The sequence below is a fragment of the Anthonomus grandis genome, chromosome 5, assembly GCF_022605725.1.
Source record: "Anthonomus grandis grandis chromosome 5, icAntGran1.3, whole genome shotgun sequence".
NCBI classification, from domain to species: domain Eukaryota; kingdom Metazoa; phylum Arthropoda; class Insecta; order Coleoptera; family Curculionidae; genus Anthonomus; species Anthonomus grandis.
Genome location: NC_065550.1, coordinates 29,810,769 through 29,828,054, shown reverse-complemented (window position 1 = coordinate 29,828,054; position 17,286 = coordinate 29,810,769). Strand labels below are relative to the sequence as shown.

Genomic DNA, 17,286 nt, shown 5'->3' with positions numbered 1-17,286 from the left:
TGCTCTTGCGGCTCTATTTAAATTTTTTATAAATGATGCCACGTTCTCACCCTCTTTTCCTGCGAATAGTAGAAGTATAAACTTCCCTTGCGTTTCGGTCTTGGCCTCTGGGATTTTCTCCTACTTCGTCATTATCTTGGTTGTTAGGCATGTTTGATTGCTTCTAACTGGTAGAAGTGATGAGCGGCGTCTATTGGCTCTAGCGTGACTTCTCAAGAACATTCACTACTCTCGCACTACACTTTCTAACCATTAACACGTACTCTACACTTTCTACGACCGACGTTACGTTACGAGTGATCAACCACGCAAACTAGTACTTTAACTGTAGATGTAGATCAGTTTTCGCGAAAGTTACTCTGTACGATAGGATTACGCGGCGCCTCCATCAGTTGTGACACCAGTACTTTCTTTGGGGGTTGTAGCTTAATTAATACTACTGTGTTGGGCTTTAATGAACAGATGGTATATTGAGTTGCCTAGATGTTATAATTCTGGTGTCTACGTGACAACTCCCTATTAGTACATTTTATTAGATATGCAATTACAATAACACATTATGCTGAGTCGTTGTTTCCCAGCCCACGTGCGCTTCGGATGTCTAGCTCGTACAGGGTGGTCTCTCAAATAGGTGGTCTGTCGTCACAATATCGAAGAATATCTGTAAAAGGTGTAAAATTTTAATAAACAGTAAAATTAATTTAACGCATTTAATTCCTGTTCCTCATTACTTATATCATGGTCTCAGGAATATATAAATCAAATACAACTTCCACAAAATAAAGTAATGCAAATTGTTCTTGATTGTAATAAATATGCACGTATCAATCAGATGCTTCAAATATTAAAATAACTTCCTGTGAAGTAGACAAATTTAATTTTAATTTATAAAATAGGACACGAATTTACGCCATCTTATAATTTTTTAGAGAAAAGATAGAACTTTCAACAACATAATACAAGATCAAGAAATGATTATGACATATCAAGAGTTAGATCGACTTTATTACAGAAATAATTGTTATGTGATGTACAGTTTATGTATTCGCATAGATAGGTTTTACTTATTTTTATACTACTAAAATCAGCAAATTAATGTATTAACCAAGTGCTAAATAAAGAAAATTATTATTATATTTTCATCTTTGCCATCCCTATGGTAAGCACTAAATAATTCTTGTATTCCAGGATCGGAGACACCCACGCTATCCCAACTAGCCGAACAATCCTGGATCTGGATCGTCGATATGCAAAAAACGTGTTCTCTCCTCATCGGCCGTTGCTTGGGCGGAATGTTAATCGGCGAAGCGCCCACTAAACAGGAATTGCTGTGTCGCAATTGGCTGTCCAGCGACTTATTTTCCTCCGGAGTGGAGAACGAGGATTTGGACGTGCAATGCTTAAGCGAACTGTCTTACGTTACCGAGTGAGTACTTTGAAAGTCTCTAAAAATACCGGATGAGAATTATTAAATTATTTTAGTTGCGTGAACACTACTTTGGTGACATTCGAAAATTTACCGCAAGAGGTGCAAAACTTGTGCAAAAAAGCTTACGGGTTGCCCTATTTGTATGACGAGGCGTGCGCGGTTTCCAGCGAGGATCGCGAGGAGGAACTGTTCGATAAACTCGAGCAGAATCACACGTTTATGGACACTTTTGAGTATAACGTCGGGGATCGAGAGTTATTCGATCGGATCACGAGATGCTTTTTTTATGCTCTGCTTAAAGTTACGGGACTTTGGGATAAGGGAAGCGATTTGACCGCTTGTAAGGAGATCTTCAGGGTAAGTTTTTTTTAACTTACAGCTGCCAACATATATTTTGAAAATAAGTTAATAATAAGTGGTTAACGGTTTTTACTGAATTGTATTAACAGCTGTACAGGATGTTCCAAATTCGAGCCTCACCGTTGGGATCTCGTAAACTAGAAGAGGTACGAGGTCGGTTAAATTAAAGTTGCGCAATTTCGTGCTCATTAAAGAGCCCTTTTGAAATTTCAAAAATACCGAAGATATTTGGAAAAAACCGAATATTGGCGATTTCATTTGTATTTTTTTACGACTCTATTTGAATAGATATACAAAATAAATTACTCATTCTCATTGCTACTTTTTCTATATTACAAAATGGTGTCGTCAGATTTTCAAACCGACGTTTCGTATTTCAGCTGTCATCTAATGATGATCTTTCATGATTTTAAGAACCCCTTATGTTCCTAAACCAACACTTATTCAAAAATTTTATAATAATGACAAAAAATGTAATGGGATTAAAAACAAACACCTTTTTTTATAATAACGCATTAATAAAAAAAGCCTAAACACTAACATAAACAGAGGTTTAAAAATAACACAATTAAAGCAAATATTCAAATATAATTATAGTAATCCACCTGCTTAAATGCATTTTAGTGTCTGTAAATTTTATGGATCGCACGCTGAATAGGCCTTGCGGGGATAGCCCTGATCTCCCTTGTTAGGTCTTGACGTACGGCTTCAAGATTTTGTGGCGTATTTGGATAAAGACGGTTTTGTAAAAATCCCCAAAGAAAGTAAGCTAAAGGATTTAGGTCGGGGCTTCTAGCGGGCCAACGTACGGGTCCTTGGTTTCCAATCCATTTGCTAGGGAACAATTTATTTAATAAATTGGTGACGCATCGTCCATTATGGGGTGGTGCACCGTCCTGTTGCCACCATAGTTGACGTAATACATCCAAAGGTTCTTCCATTAAGGAATCCATTGTATTGGTCCTTATTAATTCTGCATATCTTTCGGAAGTTACATTTCTTTCAAGAAAAAAACGCGCCGATAATTTTATTATGCTACATACCGACCCATATATTAAATGATTGTTGTCCCTGAGGTCTTCTTGATACTGCCTTGGGTTTTGTATTGACCAATAGTGTTAGTCTCAACACGTGTTTCGTTAACGATGTTAGCATCTTCGGGAGAAGATTAAATATACTAGCACTGTAAAAAAACGTTTTTAATTCTATTAAAAATATATTTTTTGTCTTTCTTTTTAACACATGAGTCCTTATGGAAATATCCATTAATATAAAATTTTTGAATAAGTGCGATACATCATTGGTTTAAGAAGATAAGGGGCTCTTAAAATCCGTAATAAAAAATTCAGGGCCGTATTTAAAAAAACAAACTTGATGATGACAGCTCAAATACGAAACGTTGGTTTGAAAATCTGACGACACCATTTTGTAATATGGAAAAAATAGAATTAATAGAATGAGAATGAGTAATTTATTTTGTTATATCTATTCAAATAGAGTCGTAAAAAAATACAAATGAAATCGCCAATATTCGGTTTTTTCCAAATATCTTCGGAACTCTTCGGGATTTTTGAAATTTCAAAAGGGCGTTTTAATAAGCACCAAATTACGCAACTTTGCCTTTATTTAACCTTTTAGTTAACAAGATCCCAATGGTGAGGCTCGAATTTAGGACACGCTGTATATTTCACTGTATCAATTTTTACTGTTTTTCCATTATTATCTATTGAGTTACCCGACTGCTAAGGATTACTCTAAACTCGAATAATATTAAATGGTCCCAATATAACTCAAGCAACTACTTCTCTGTTACTTTCTTAAGGTCTTTTTTTTGCTTAGGTTTCCTTGAACCTCCGCCAAAAACTCTTCAGTCTCATGTACACCTCGAAATACAAAGAAGAGGACCAAGCGAAAGATGAAAAAGAGCATAAGGAAGACGCGAAAGCGTTCTCGGAAGACAAAGAAAAGGAAGAAGGGAGCGGTACCGAGGCCCTAGACGAGATTGACTTCATAATTTACTTGCATAAGGTGCTGCGCCGGTGTCTCTTTTTATTAATTTTCGTAAGAGGCAAAAAAATTACTCTATCCGCCAAGGAGACGGAATCTGACGAGGAAATCGCCAGTGAGAAGCCTTACGTGGAGTTTTACCAGGCGACTAGTGACCCCTTTTTGAGTGAACTACGTCACGTCGCCACCCTTTGTGTGAATTACGTTATCAGCGACAATCAGGATAGAGGCAGCCACGGATACAGCGTCGGGTAAATTTATTCAAATTACAATTGTTAAAGTATATTAAAATTCATTAAAAGATTGCTAGGCTCGAGAACATGTGGGTGTGACCCTGGGAACTAAAAAAACTAACTTTCTTGTATTCATAGGCTTAAGTCTCTCTTTGGTACTAAAAATATGAGTGATATTCAGTTAAACAGAATTAAATTATTTGTAGTTGATCCGAATGGTATAGAATACATTTTTACATATTTGAACAATTTCTTTTATATCATTTGTGTAGTAGTTCATGTTGAAATATGAATACACTGGTCACTTTTTCGGATTTTACCTGATTTCATTTATTTATTTACTTAAAAAAACTTCACAAACACTATTAACGAAGTAATAGTCATTATATGTTAAGTATATAATAAGGAAAAGGCTAAACAAAAAAATTAAACCCAAGAAATACTAACGCTAAACCTAAAAATGGACTGTACATCAGATACACCATAATATAGATGATAAACCCTGTTTCATTACATCCTGTGCAGTGTTCCGATACGCAAGCCATTTCTTTTATTTTAATATTAAATATGTCAACATCCTCCAAGACACCTAAGACATTATTACAAATCCGTAATATATTATTTATTGGAGGCATAGTATTACAGTTATTTATATAAAATAGATCTTTATTTGGTACCTTAAAGAAAATGATTTCTATAAAATCACAGCTCTGGTATTTAGTGTTATTTACGATGAAATACATTAACATTTGGAACTCAATTTTTTTTCAAAATTGCCCTGTATAACACCACATAGGGAAGTTTTTTTATTTTTCTAATATACGAGAACATTACTGTACCTTTTTAATGATATTCGAACGTGATGATTCTACAGGTGACCAGATGTTTGAGGCATATTCTAGATGGGGCGTCACAACGGTATTATAGAGTTTAATGATGGTACTAATCTTAAAACTCTTACTGTTCCGTATTATAAAACTCAATGAACTATGAGCCTTATTAACTATTTTGTTATAGTGAGAAATAAATTTTTTGTTGGTCTAAAATGTTACACCTAAATTTGTGATAACGTTTTGTATATCAATTTTCGCATCACGAGTATAGTAATCCTTAATAAGATGGTTGGCTTTACGGGTATAAGTGACCACTGCACATTTTTTGCAAATCTAGTTATTTTTAAACCAATCCACAATAGAAGACTTTATTTTTAAACTTTACAGTATCGTTTTTAACAATTTAGATTTCTTTTATAGTAAGTAGTTTAAAATCGTGAGCATACATCAAACTTTATTACCCTGACGGACTCTGAATACAGGCAATTACCAATTTTAACCACGTTAGTTCTCCTTGATAAATTAGATTTAATTAAATTAAAAGCTTTCTCCGAAAAACCAAAATTAACCAATTTATTTATAAGCACCCAATAATTCACCTTGTCAAATGCCTTCTCGCAATCATTGTGCAGGATATCCAATTACTCCTTTGACTAGATTGCTTAAAAGATTTGTTCTTAGAGGATGCAAATACTTGTAATTGTAGATTTGTTACTAAGAAACTCGTGCTAACCATTGTTTGTAATTTTCTAACTTTTTAATGGCATTACATCACTCTCACCAATCTCCTTAAAAACAAAAGTAAGCCATTCTTTGTTATGTATGTGAAAATCAGAAGAGTCAGACATGCCATACACAGAATTAAAATGTTGGGGACAGGCATTTGCGAGATCAAGGGGTTTATCGAGATTCATACCATTTAATGTCATTTTAATTTATCTCTAATTTTTATTGAACAAATGATATCTGGAGTTTTCCAGGGTTTTATTTTTTTGGTTGCTTTATATCTTATAACTTTAGTTTTTTCAGACTCTTTTATAATGTTTTTTATAATAGAATAAAAAAAATGTTTCAGCATCATTTACATTCAATACCTCAGTTGTCCAATCTTGCATGCTTAATAGTTTGTTAGCCTCTTTATTATCCAACATTTTAATAGTTTTGTATCATTCTAAAATTGTGTTTTTCTATTGCAGCATTGATACAGTCTTTAACATTAAAAGTCGATTGCCTTAAAGCCATTTTCAAGTTTGTCCTTAGCTGTCTAAAAACTGTTGAGGGCTTTAATTGCCTGGAATAATGGAAAATTCCATTAAAATCTTTCAAAGGTTAATTAAAATCATTTTCAATATTTTTCTGTTTTTTCAAAAGAAATTTTTAGAGATTTCAATTCCCTGGAAAGAATAAGACTGGATATGAAAATTCTGGAAAATGTCAAATATTATCAATACTACAAAAAAAAAATCCATTTGATTTAAAGTTTGTATTGAAGTATCCATAAAGAAATGCCTTAAACTGCCTGGAATATGGTAAAATTTACGCCCAAATCTTAAAAGACTGATGAAAGTCTTTTTTTTTAAATTATTGAAAGTCCTGACTTCAATTGTGTGGAATAAAGAAGAGTTGACCTGAAAGTCCTAAAAATTGTCTAGCAATTTCAACACTATAGAAAAAACGATTTTTGAGATCCATTGATTTGAAGTCCGTTTTAAGTTTGACCTTACGTGCCTGGAAAAAAAAGGTTAACGTACAGTAACGTTAAGTAACATAAGGTATAAAAGGTTAAAAGAAAGCCTTAACTGCTTGAAATAATGTAGTATTCACCTTCAAATCTGATAAAAAAGTTTTTAAATTTTTTTCTTCATTATCCAAAATGAATTTCTAGAGATTTCAATTCAACTGTGTAGAATGAAGAAGAATTCACAACAAGAAGAATTTTCAACTTTGTCCAAAAGAAAATGTTAAAGGCTTTAACCGACTGGAACAATTAAGAACTAACACTTGTTCTTCTAAATCAGTAACATAAATCCCGGATCCCCTTTATCCCATTTACTAATTAGTTTATTTAATAAGTTTCTATATGTTTTGTATTGTTGTTCTTTTTCTATACTAAAAGCTTTTTTTTAATTGTGTTTTTAATTTATCTCTAATTTTTATTGAGCAAATGATACCTGGAGTTTTCCAGGGTTATCATTCTAAAATTGTGTTTTTCTATTGCAGTTTATCCTATTACTTAGGGAAACACTCATTTTATTATAATTCTTCATTTATTTTTAAACAGCGTCCAGGATATAGGTCTCCATTACCACTGAACTTTTAAATTTGGATTTAAAGAAGGTCCAGTATGTGCTTGGATCATCGACTAAGTTTTTCTTTATTGAGGTCTAATTTGTATTCAAATTTTGTCTGACTTTCAATTTCAGATCTAAGGAGGTGATATTCAACACAGTCAGGGCTTCCTTTACTACTTATTTGCCGGTGAAGTTTATTTTTCTTTTTAATTTTATGCTTTAAACTAATAAAAAAATTTAGCGGAGATATTTGATTTAATTCTTCTTCTAAAAATCGATGCATTTTCTCATAAATTATATTAAAACTCATACAAACATCCTGATATTTAAACACCTGAGATCAGTCGCATTCTATCTTTGGCATAGTTGTGATGAAATTTTTTTATTAACTGCCTTATCATGCGTGTCACTCACGTTAAAACGCCCAAAATTAAGGTGGGTTAATAAGCATCTTCAGGAAGCAAAAGACGAAAAGATGTTATTTACTTTACTTAGGTTATACATATTAAGAATTTGCTGCATTAGAACACTCTTATTACATTCTGTATAATTATTGAAATAAGGCAAATTAAAATCTAATAAGAAAAATAGTAATATATTTTCAAATAACCTAAAATATTTTTCATATAATAAAACATGTGAGTTTGGTTAAAAATAGACAATAAACAAATAGACATGTTTATTTTTTAAATTTAATTTAAGTATCAGACAGTCACTATCACAGTAGTTTTTTTGTTTGAGTTTAATAAGGATTTTTTCTATCCTCTGTCGTTACGAAAAACTGTATATCTGGCATCGAAGAATTCATATATATTTTTATTTATCCATCTCTCGGTAAAGGTTATTAGGTTTTTATAAGTTTCTGATAAAATTTCAGTATTTAATGTCTTTGTTTTGGTTCTTAATCTACTTACATTTTGATAGTAAATAGAAAAATGTCTTGTTTCAGTTATGTCTTGAATCAGATAGAAGAGCAATTCTTTTAACATTTTCTTTTTTTAATAAAATTTAATAAAAAAATCATAGATGCATCACTTTATTACGAGTGTTCATAATTCTTAGGTCTGAGATCGAAAATCCGAACCAAAAATGGGTAAAATGACCCCTTTTTGAGTTTATACTTCATCGCACATTTTAGTAATGCTTTAAATCATCTTGAAAAGTTACTTTTATGATGTACTTAATCCAAATATAGATGCTAAGCATAAGTTCATTACGATAATCCACGTTTCTTGGGTCTGAGGTCTGAGGTGAAAAATAGGTCAAATGACATTATTAAGTCATAACGCAATATTTATTAATTTATTTAAACTTGTTCAATATGTATATATTTTCTAGGGAAAACGGATGGTGCAACGAACCTGTAACCCTCCTAAAAGCCCTCCTGGACCAGAAAAAACGTGCGGAAAGTCGCCACGAGGGCTTCGAAAAACTTCTATCCCATTTAGTGAACAAAGAGTCCAGCATTACTGTCCTGAACTGTATCCAGCAGCAGTTGCTCGAAGGCTGTTTTGGCCTGTGCCACATCGATCGGCAAGAATCCTGCACTCCCTTTCATCATTATCTCGACGGAGTACAAAGTGCGCCCGTTGAAATCCAAGAGAAAATCTGCACGGTCGTACAAGGGATTTACAACTTTCTAACTGCCACCCTTAAGAAACAAGTCGCCGCCAATGCGATTAATAGACCGATTTTGTTGGTGACGGTGTTTTGTTTGAGCACAAGGTATCAGCCGAACGATCTCAATATGGTGATCAATAACGATTTGGTGCAGAATTTGATGCAGTTGGTAAAGATTGGTGAGTTTTAATTTATGGCAAGCGAGAAATTGCTTAGAGAAAATAATTGGAAATAAAGGGCTGATTTTATACATTAGGTTATCAAATTCAAATCACTTAGACCAACCTTGCTGGAAATCAAAGCAAAGATTAGCTAAAGCAACTTTTATCTCGTAACACATTAGACATAACTTCCACTTAAAGTTCTGTATATGAACAAGCATTATTGTCTTGTTTTATACTATCCTGGTTAATGGTTTATGACTATGTATCCTCCAGTATAAGAAAAATGAATTGGCACGAAGTTGAATATCTGTTTCAAATATTTAATGTTAGTGTTCGTTTTTAAAATATTAAAAACATCTCTCCAAGACTATTTAAGATTAAATTTAGTTTTTCGAGCTGATATACGGGTGGTTATATATTCTTGTAAGAAATAACTTTTTAGAAATGCTTCCACATCTTACATCAATCTTATTGCTACATATTATGGTAATTTCTTAATAAAGACCTTATTTATGTATTTACAATTGTAAATCCGGAGCAAAAAAACCTAATTGTGCAATTGTTCTTCTAAAAACAAAGTTCTATAATTATTTTTAAAGCGACACATTGAAATTGAAAAATTAGGTCTAAGTCGATTATAAATTGATACGGCATTATAAGAATAACTATACATTATAAGAATATGATGTGGCAATGTCAGAGTTTTATGTCGTAAATATATACCTATAATAAATCCATCTTACCACCTCCAATGCAATAATTACCATTGTCAAAGTAAGAAAGGTTCGTTATATGCCAAAAATGTTTCTTGATTAAATACAATTAAAATATCTTGCCTAATTTTTATTTTAAAAGAATATTAAGTTTATTACTAAGTGAGGAAAAAGAAGTAATGTTTTTAAAATTATATAAATATATACTTTAGAAATACTAGCATATCAACATAAAATAATAATAAAATTATGTAATATGAATAAATCTGAAAGAAAACCGGATAATGGAAAATAATTCTGATGTTATTTAATGCCGTAGAGAAAAATTAGTAATTCGTTTTTGTTAGTACTTTTTTGTCTTATAGGCACCCTGAACTATACTAAATGTAGTTGAATTCCGTTTCATATTTTTAATTTAATATATTGCCCTTTAAAATTAAAAACTATGTACCCTTTTCTCTTTCTCATGGAGGTCCGATTCAAAATACCCGACATATCTTATTTCTTGGAATTAATTTCTCCAACCGATATTTTGGTCTTTGATTTTCATAAAGTCGATACATAAATCTAAGAAAATGAAACTAAAAAAGGAATGACATTTTCAGCCACTACAATCGATAGAAATATCAAATATTCTTAAACTACCCACAAATCGACAACACGTATTTTGTACATGTTGTACAAATCTTGGCTGGGTTATTTTATCAAAACAAGGATAATAAATGATAAAAGGGTAATTTAAACTCTAACGATATTGAGAGTTTTTTTCTTGTCTTTAAATTTAAAATATGCTTGTCAGCATAGAGTAAAAGCATACGCAAATCACACTTCTGCAAGACAGCACTAATATGTCCTTGGAATGTTAAAGAAGAATCAATAGTTAAACCTAGAATCTCAGCAAAAGCAAGGAGGTTATTATCAAATTGAATTTATATATTATTTGCAATATTAACAGGACGATTTTATTTGGCAAAGAGTAATACTTTAGTTTTATTGGAATTAATATTAAGATTGTGTTTTTTCGAGTAGAGCAAGATTAAGTTTAGGTCACTATGTATGTCCAGAGATAGGACTTACAAAAAAGTAAGAACAATTTTATTGCAATAAATAAAACTTTAATTTTGCGGCTAACATCATGAATTACATCAGTCAGATTACAAAGTCTTAGGAAAATGTAAGGCAACTTAAGTAAATTTTGGCCAGCTTTTTATCGAGAGCCTATTATGTTGATCATGATGTTCAAAAGGGTTGTAGCTGTACTAAATTCTTTTCTAAAGCCAGACTGTAAAATGAGAAGTATGTTATTGTTAATAAGGTAAAATGACAACTGTGCATAGACAACCCTTTCCAAGACCTTCGATAAGGGCACAAGTATCTCAAGGATTCGAGATTTGGGTACAAGGCACACAACTAACTCACGCCATGGCTGTGGAAAGTCGCCTTACAAGAACAAAAATTGATTCTATGTAATAATTAATTCTATTTTGAGAGTTATCAGACTTATTAAATAAAAATTATAATAACATAGTTATTTATTGAATTGCCTGATGTTTGAAATTCAAAGTGATAATTGGCCTCAAAGTCCAAAATTTTAAAAATTAGTGGGAATATTGTTTTGAAAAAAAAACAATTTTAAGATGAGTACTTTATTTCCAAAAAAAAATTTATAACCTGATTATTAAAAATAATCATTTTATGGTTTATTTTATTATACTTCTAGTAAACCTGGCCACCGTACCGTTCTTTACAGTCGTCCAAAACGACATGCTAAGCATCTCCTCACTGCGTCTGATCCACATCTTGGGCGTCTCGTGTTGCATCCACTCGAAAAAACTGGACATAATCCCCTCGGAAATCATCCTGAACGTCCTCCACGACCAATTCCTTAAAGTAACCAAGATCCACGAGGAGTGCTGCCAGTCGTTCGACGGGAACGTACCCAAGGCATGCGACGACCGTCAAATGTCCGATTTCCTGTTATTTTTACGGGTGATCGCGTCCAGCGGACACTTCCAGCGCCTCCTGGTGACCAAGAGGTGGATGTGGGATCTGCTTGGGATCCTGGACAGTTCGATCTACAGCCTGTGCTACGAGAGCCAAATCAAAATTCTCAAGTCGAAACTGTTGATAGTGCAAATTTTGCAAGTGGCCCTGCCTGGATTGAAGCCGGCGCATATCGATGACGCCCTCAGGAGGTGCGTCGTGTCGAAACTGTTCTCTCAATTGGGCACGGAGATGTGGGCCGAAGTGGGGCCGAATGTACAGAGCGAGAGCGTGAAGTTTTTTATCGGTGAGGAGTATATTCCGACCAAGGATTTTAATGAGGAAAACGTGCCTGTACACAATATGGGTTTTGATCCTGACAAGTGTTTTAAGTGCACGATTGAGGGTAAGTTTACTTAATTATTAGAATCTATACAGCAAACCACATTTCTATGTCCTTAAATTACAACATAAAATATTGAATATTATTCTTCACCATATTCAATCTTTTGATAGAAAAGGAGCGTCGGTATTTGTAATGTTAGATAATTCAAATGCTTTCCATGCTTTAGATCATAAGATGTTACCTTCTATTTTACAAGATATATTGGGTTGTCTGTTTTGGTGTTCGATCTAATGAGCTCGTATTTAATTAATCGAGTACCGAGGGTTAGTATTGTAGATTGTATTTTAGATAAAGCAAAACTTCCGCAACGAAATTCTTGGGTTTTATTATATCTATTTTTCCAGCGTATACAAGTGTTTTCAATATTGTGATTATCATGTGTATGCGGATATATCGACGATTAATTTTGAATTTTAATAATTTGAAAATACAGGAAGCCAAGATAAATATAAACGGGGGCTGTTAGCAATATCGAACAATCTATTATTGAGATTTTACCCTACAGAATCCATTATGCAGTTTTCTTTGCTATTGATACTCAAATGGCAAAGGTGAAATATGAGTAATTTAAATTTAAAAATTTACAAGAAATTTGGGTTTAATAATAGATCGTAAATTACGCTTTAAAGAAAATGTCCCCGCAAAACTAAAAATAGCTTATTCAATTTTCTAAATGTTATATTTACACAGATATTGTTATCGCAGACTCAGAGAAGACTCAGAGAATTGCATTTCTTTACATTTTACTACAAAATCCTAAAAAATCTTTTTGACAAAATAAAGAACATTAGAACATACAGTAAATATTAGACATGGATATTATTATCTTGTCGATATTCCAAAGCATAATAAAGAACGTTTGTAATATATGATATTTTATAATGAAATATTTGTTTTTTTTTATAATGTGGCAGCCTGATTAATAAATACAAAGTCTTAGAGTAAATATATCCCTGTCTTCTTCTCTGCGATCGTTACTCTTTTCCTTTTCTCTAAATATTAGGAAACGTTATTATGAACTTTTTATAAATTAAACCTTAAACTGAACTAGTAAGTTAAATACTTTGGATTTAAGGTTTTTTTGACAAAAAGGGGCAACTAAAGCCGCTATTTATTTCTTTTTTATGTAAAAATGAGCAGGCCGATAAAGAAATAAACCCTTCGTTGTAGGTATATCTGTTTTGTAGGGTACAGTTTATTTTTTTATATATTAAGGCACATAATTCGGTATGGTTTATAAGGGTTTTAAAGTTACCCAAGTTATATTCACATATCGCAACAGTGATTCAACCATACATTGCCTTACATATTAAAATGGAAAGTTTTTCTAGAAGAATTTCTCTTAGTATTTCTAATCTTTTTTCACTCTCTCAAAGCTAATTGAAAAACTGATAAAATTTTATATGATGTCGGGCCTCAAATCAAATAACGTCTTTAGTAATTTTCAGTAGGACTTTCAAGAGGATCACAGTACAAATATTGCCACTTATAATTTCTCGGAAAAGACTATCAAATTGCCATAGTATCAATTGTAAATTGTCCCAATAATTGTCCTAAATAAATCAAATTTTTAATTGCATCAGTTTTCACAAAAGAAATATAATCCAATATCTAAATTTCGACTAAAAAAAGTAAAAAAGTACTTAATTTCTGTTCTATTGTCATTATGGTTAATTCACTTGAAGGTTTACTCTCGGACTTTTCATCCTCCTAAAAAGTTGGAACTTGCCCACTGAGTTTATCTAAAATTTTATTAATATATGTAATTTACATAACAGTCTTCATATGTTTACGCAATTCGTATTTAATTGATTACAGTTATCCCATTGCTCTACTAATTTTTGTAAATTAATTCTTTTAGGTAGCTTAACGTTGGTACATGCTCCAGGAGGTCGCGGCTACGGTTTAGGCCTGCAACCCATAAAAACCGGTTGTTACCAATGGAAAATGCTCATAGTTAAAGAAAACAGAGGCAATGAGGGTACCAATTTATCGCTTTTATAAAATAACCGTTCTAAATGACAATTTCTTGCAGGAACTTGCATCGGAGTATCGAAATACCCAGTGCGAGACTTTAGCCATCGATCAACCAGTGACATGTGGCTGTACAGAGCTTACAGCGGCTGCCTGTATTATAACGGTGAGCGCGACCATTCGTTTCCAAGTTACACTCAGGGCGATTACATCACCGTTATTTTGGATATGGATGCCAAAACTTTAAGTTTTGGTAAGTCTGATAGGCCAGAACAGTTTTTTAGGATTAATTTAATTCGCGCTACTCCAGGTAAAAATGGAGACGAACCGAGGGTGGCCTTTGAAAATATCGATGCGACCGAGCTGTACCCTTGCGTCATGTTTTACAGTTCTAATCCCGGGGAGAAAGTAAAAATTACCGACATGAAAGTGTACGGCACTCATAGGGATGTGCTTCCCGGAGAGCCCAATTTGGCACCTTTGCATGCTGTTTTGGTGGAATCTTACGTCGGTAAGCACATTTATTAATTACTTGTCTGAAAATTTTCCGGATAAGTTTTTAGTCAATTGAGACGAAAGATTAATTTTAAATAACACTGGCATACAAGAAAAATATTCGGTTTGGCGCAAAGCTTTGAATATATTTTCTACGGTCACTTGGGGTCGCTGATCGCGAAAATAATAACAACAACAATAAACGTCTTTATTTCCGTATAGCAAATTATTACAAGTATACAAAAATACATCAAATTTATGGAAGGAGGCGATAGTTAGCTTAATAGCTATTCTTACATATAACCTACTATATTACTATAAATAATACTTTTAAGTAGCTGAGTTTTCTATATTATTGTAAAATTTAATATACATATACGAAAAACTCCCTCGAAATAGAGCTGTTCTATATTTATACATTGAAAGCTGCTACGAATTCTCATATCATGGGTCTCATCTCTATATTTTAATTTATTTCTTTCTTATAACTTCTTAATTCTACTTCTTTCTTCTAACTCTTTATTTGTTATAACTAGGGTTATAACAATTAGCATATATGTAAATGTTACGAGATGCAGTTCCCATAGTTTTGAGTTGACAACCAATGCAATACTTTCAGTTTCTATCCTTACATGGTTGCTGGAGCGTGACTAATAGGTGCATTAGTTTCCAAAAGATCATTAAAGAGAAGTTTCAAAGCCGTCGAATAAAATGCATTGACAAAATGTGTCAATGAAAAGTGATATAATAAATATTTATCAATGTTTTCCTTAATAACAGTAAAACCTTGTTGATTGCAAGTATCTTCCAAGCAATCTCAAAAGTCAATTACAATTAAACTTCTCTTTCTCTTTTTTGTGGCTAAGCCCATATTTTTTGACCATAGGACAATTAATTCATTACAATTTTAATAAGAATCATTAGTATGACTTCGACCAGCTTATATTATTGATTTTCATTGATTGCTATAATGATGTAATTCTTTAAGTATGATATCGATAATTTTTATTGTAATGCAAAAAATGATAAAGGATTAGATAATTATGTTTGATAAATAACAAACGTTTCTCTATTTCACAATAGAGAAAAAAACATGTTCTTGATAACTTTTTACATTATTCTCATAGCATGTTAAATCAAAACACCCTAATTTTTTTAAATTATATTTCTGCATATGTAGAGACTCGATTCTATATGTTGTTAATTGTAAAAGTTGCAAAACTATTGCCAAATAAAATGCTACATTTTTGCAAAAGTGCAAAAATAATTCTTCGCAATATCCGGAAAACTTGACCTGATTTACAAGTGGACCGTAGTCAAATCTTCTTGCCAAAAACTAAAAACACTCGTTTCTACACTAGGCCTGATAAGAAAATTACACAACTCGTCTGCATGGACTGCCGATGTAAATTCCGCACTGAAACAGCGTCTAAACAGCATCGAAGAATTTCTCCCTACTATAGACACACATAACATGGACGACGCCTCCTCTGACCAATTGGACGAACTTAAGACTGACGTTGACGTCAATTTGGAGGAGTTGTGTCACGTGGTGTGGCCTGCGTTGACCGTCATAGGCGGCCTGGACAGAGGTTTTAAAATGGGCGGTTTTTGTAAACACAAGGTGACAGGCAAACGGGCGATTGTCCTCGGTGTATTGAAAAAAGGTAAGGAACGAATGGGCATAAGTCAAACAAAAAATCTACAACATCAAAGCTGGTGACATATATTTCGTTCCAATAAGGGCATCATCAGACCTACAATTACTAACATTGAAAAATGGTTTAATCGCGTTGCAGACAATGTCTCAGTCATATAGTTCAGTTCTAATTTTTTCAACAACCTATAAATTTGCTAGCATCAGCTTTTTACGCAAGCGTTTATTTAATATTCCCTTGTCAAGGGAAGCGTTCATTAAGGAACTTATCATCAAAAAAATTGCCTGTAATAGCTTATTATCTTGAAATAATAGATAGAATGTATTACAGATTGGTTAACAACTATAAATTGTCTTTCAATTTACTGAAAGGATGGAAGTGAGAACATACAGAGTGTTATATTTTGGTGGCATCTCTAACACATTAAGCCAGTTTTTTGCAAAATATAATATTAACAGCAACAACACCCTTAGAAGCCACCTTGTCGGGGTTAAGGGCAACCTAGGTCTCGTGACTTCTTCTGGAGTATACTAAATCGGGTGCCAGAATGTCCAACTGTATATATTGGACATTCTAATATGAAAGAAATAAAAAAAAAGAAAAGAGATTATTGAGGCAATAAAAAGTTCGGACTTTTCCTAGTTTAATGATAAGATTACGGGTCAAAATAATTTTGTTTTCAACGGCTAACACGGCGGCTAACATGGCTGTTAACACGTCCTGTTACTTCTTAGGAGTTATGGCAGGATATTTAAATTTAGAACATCTTAAAATTGTCTATGTTGTTAATGTTTACTCAGCGTTAAGGTGTAACAACATTTTCTGGGGTAGAAGCATAGATGCAAATCGATCCTTTATTTCACAGAAAAGAGCTATACGACCTATGCTTAATCTCCGTGAGAATCACTCATGTAGAGGCATATTTAGACAAATGCCTCAATTTTCCCATTCATATATTAACAGCTACAGAAAAAGGGGTCTCCATTTATTCTTACATACAAGTTCTTAATAAGTTGCCTGGTGATATTAAATTAGAAATGTCTTTTAATGTTTTTAAAATTAAGGTAAAAAGGCGGTTAATAGAATTAGAAACCCAGTTCGAGAGTTTTTTGGACTGCAT

At 32.8% G+C, this 17,286-nt stretch overlaps 1 protein-coding gene across 3 annotated transcripts in view; it reads left to right on the top strand.

Moving 5' to 3' along the window:
• Positions 1 to 17,286, top strand: part of LOC126735863 (probable E3 ubiquitin-protein ligase HERC1) — a 111,986-nt gene that overhangs the window by 28,770 nt on the left and 65,930 nt on the right. For 2 of the 3 annotated variants that reach the window (XM_050439953.1, XM_050439951.1), the window contains 9 exons: positions 1,189 to 1,426; positions 1,483 to 1,786; positions 3,629 to 4,047; positions 8,492 to 8,952; positions 11,371 to 12,039; positions 13,901 to 14,020; positions 14,075 to 14,266; positions 14,324 to 14,524; positions 15,870 to 16,175. In XM_050439953.1, the coding sequence (XP_050295910.1) occupies positions 1,189 to 1,426; positions 1,483 to 1,786; positions 3,629 to 4,047; positions 8,492 to 8,952; positions 11,371 to 12,039; positions 13,901 to 14,020; positions 14,075 to 14,266; positions 14,324 to 14,524; positions 15,870 to 16,175 (2,910 nt within the window). The remainder of the gene's footprint in view (positions 1 to 1,188; positions 1,427 to 1,482; positions 1,787 to 3,628; positions 4,048 to 8,491; positions 8,953 to 11,370; positions 12,040 to 13,900; positions 14,021 to 14,074; positions 14,267 to 14,323; positions 14,525 to 15,869; positions 16,176 to 17,286) is intronic. The other variant, XM_050439952.1, reaches the window with a different exon arrangement.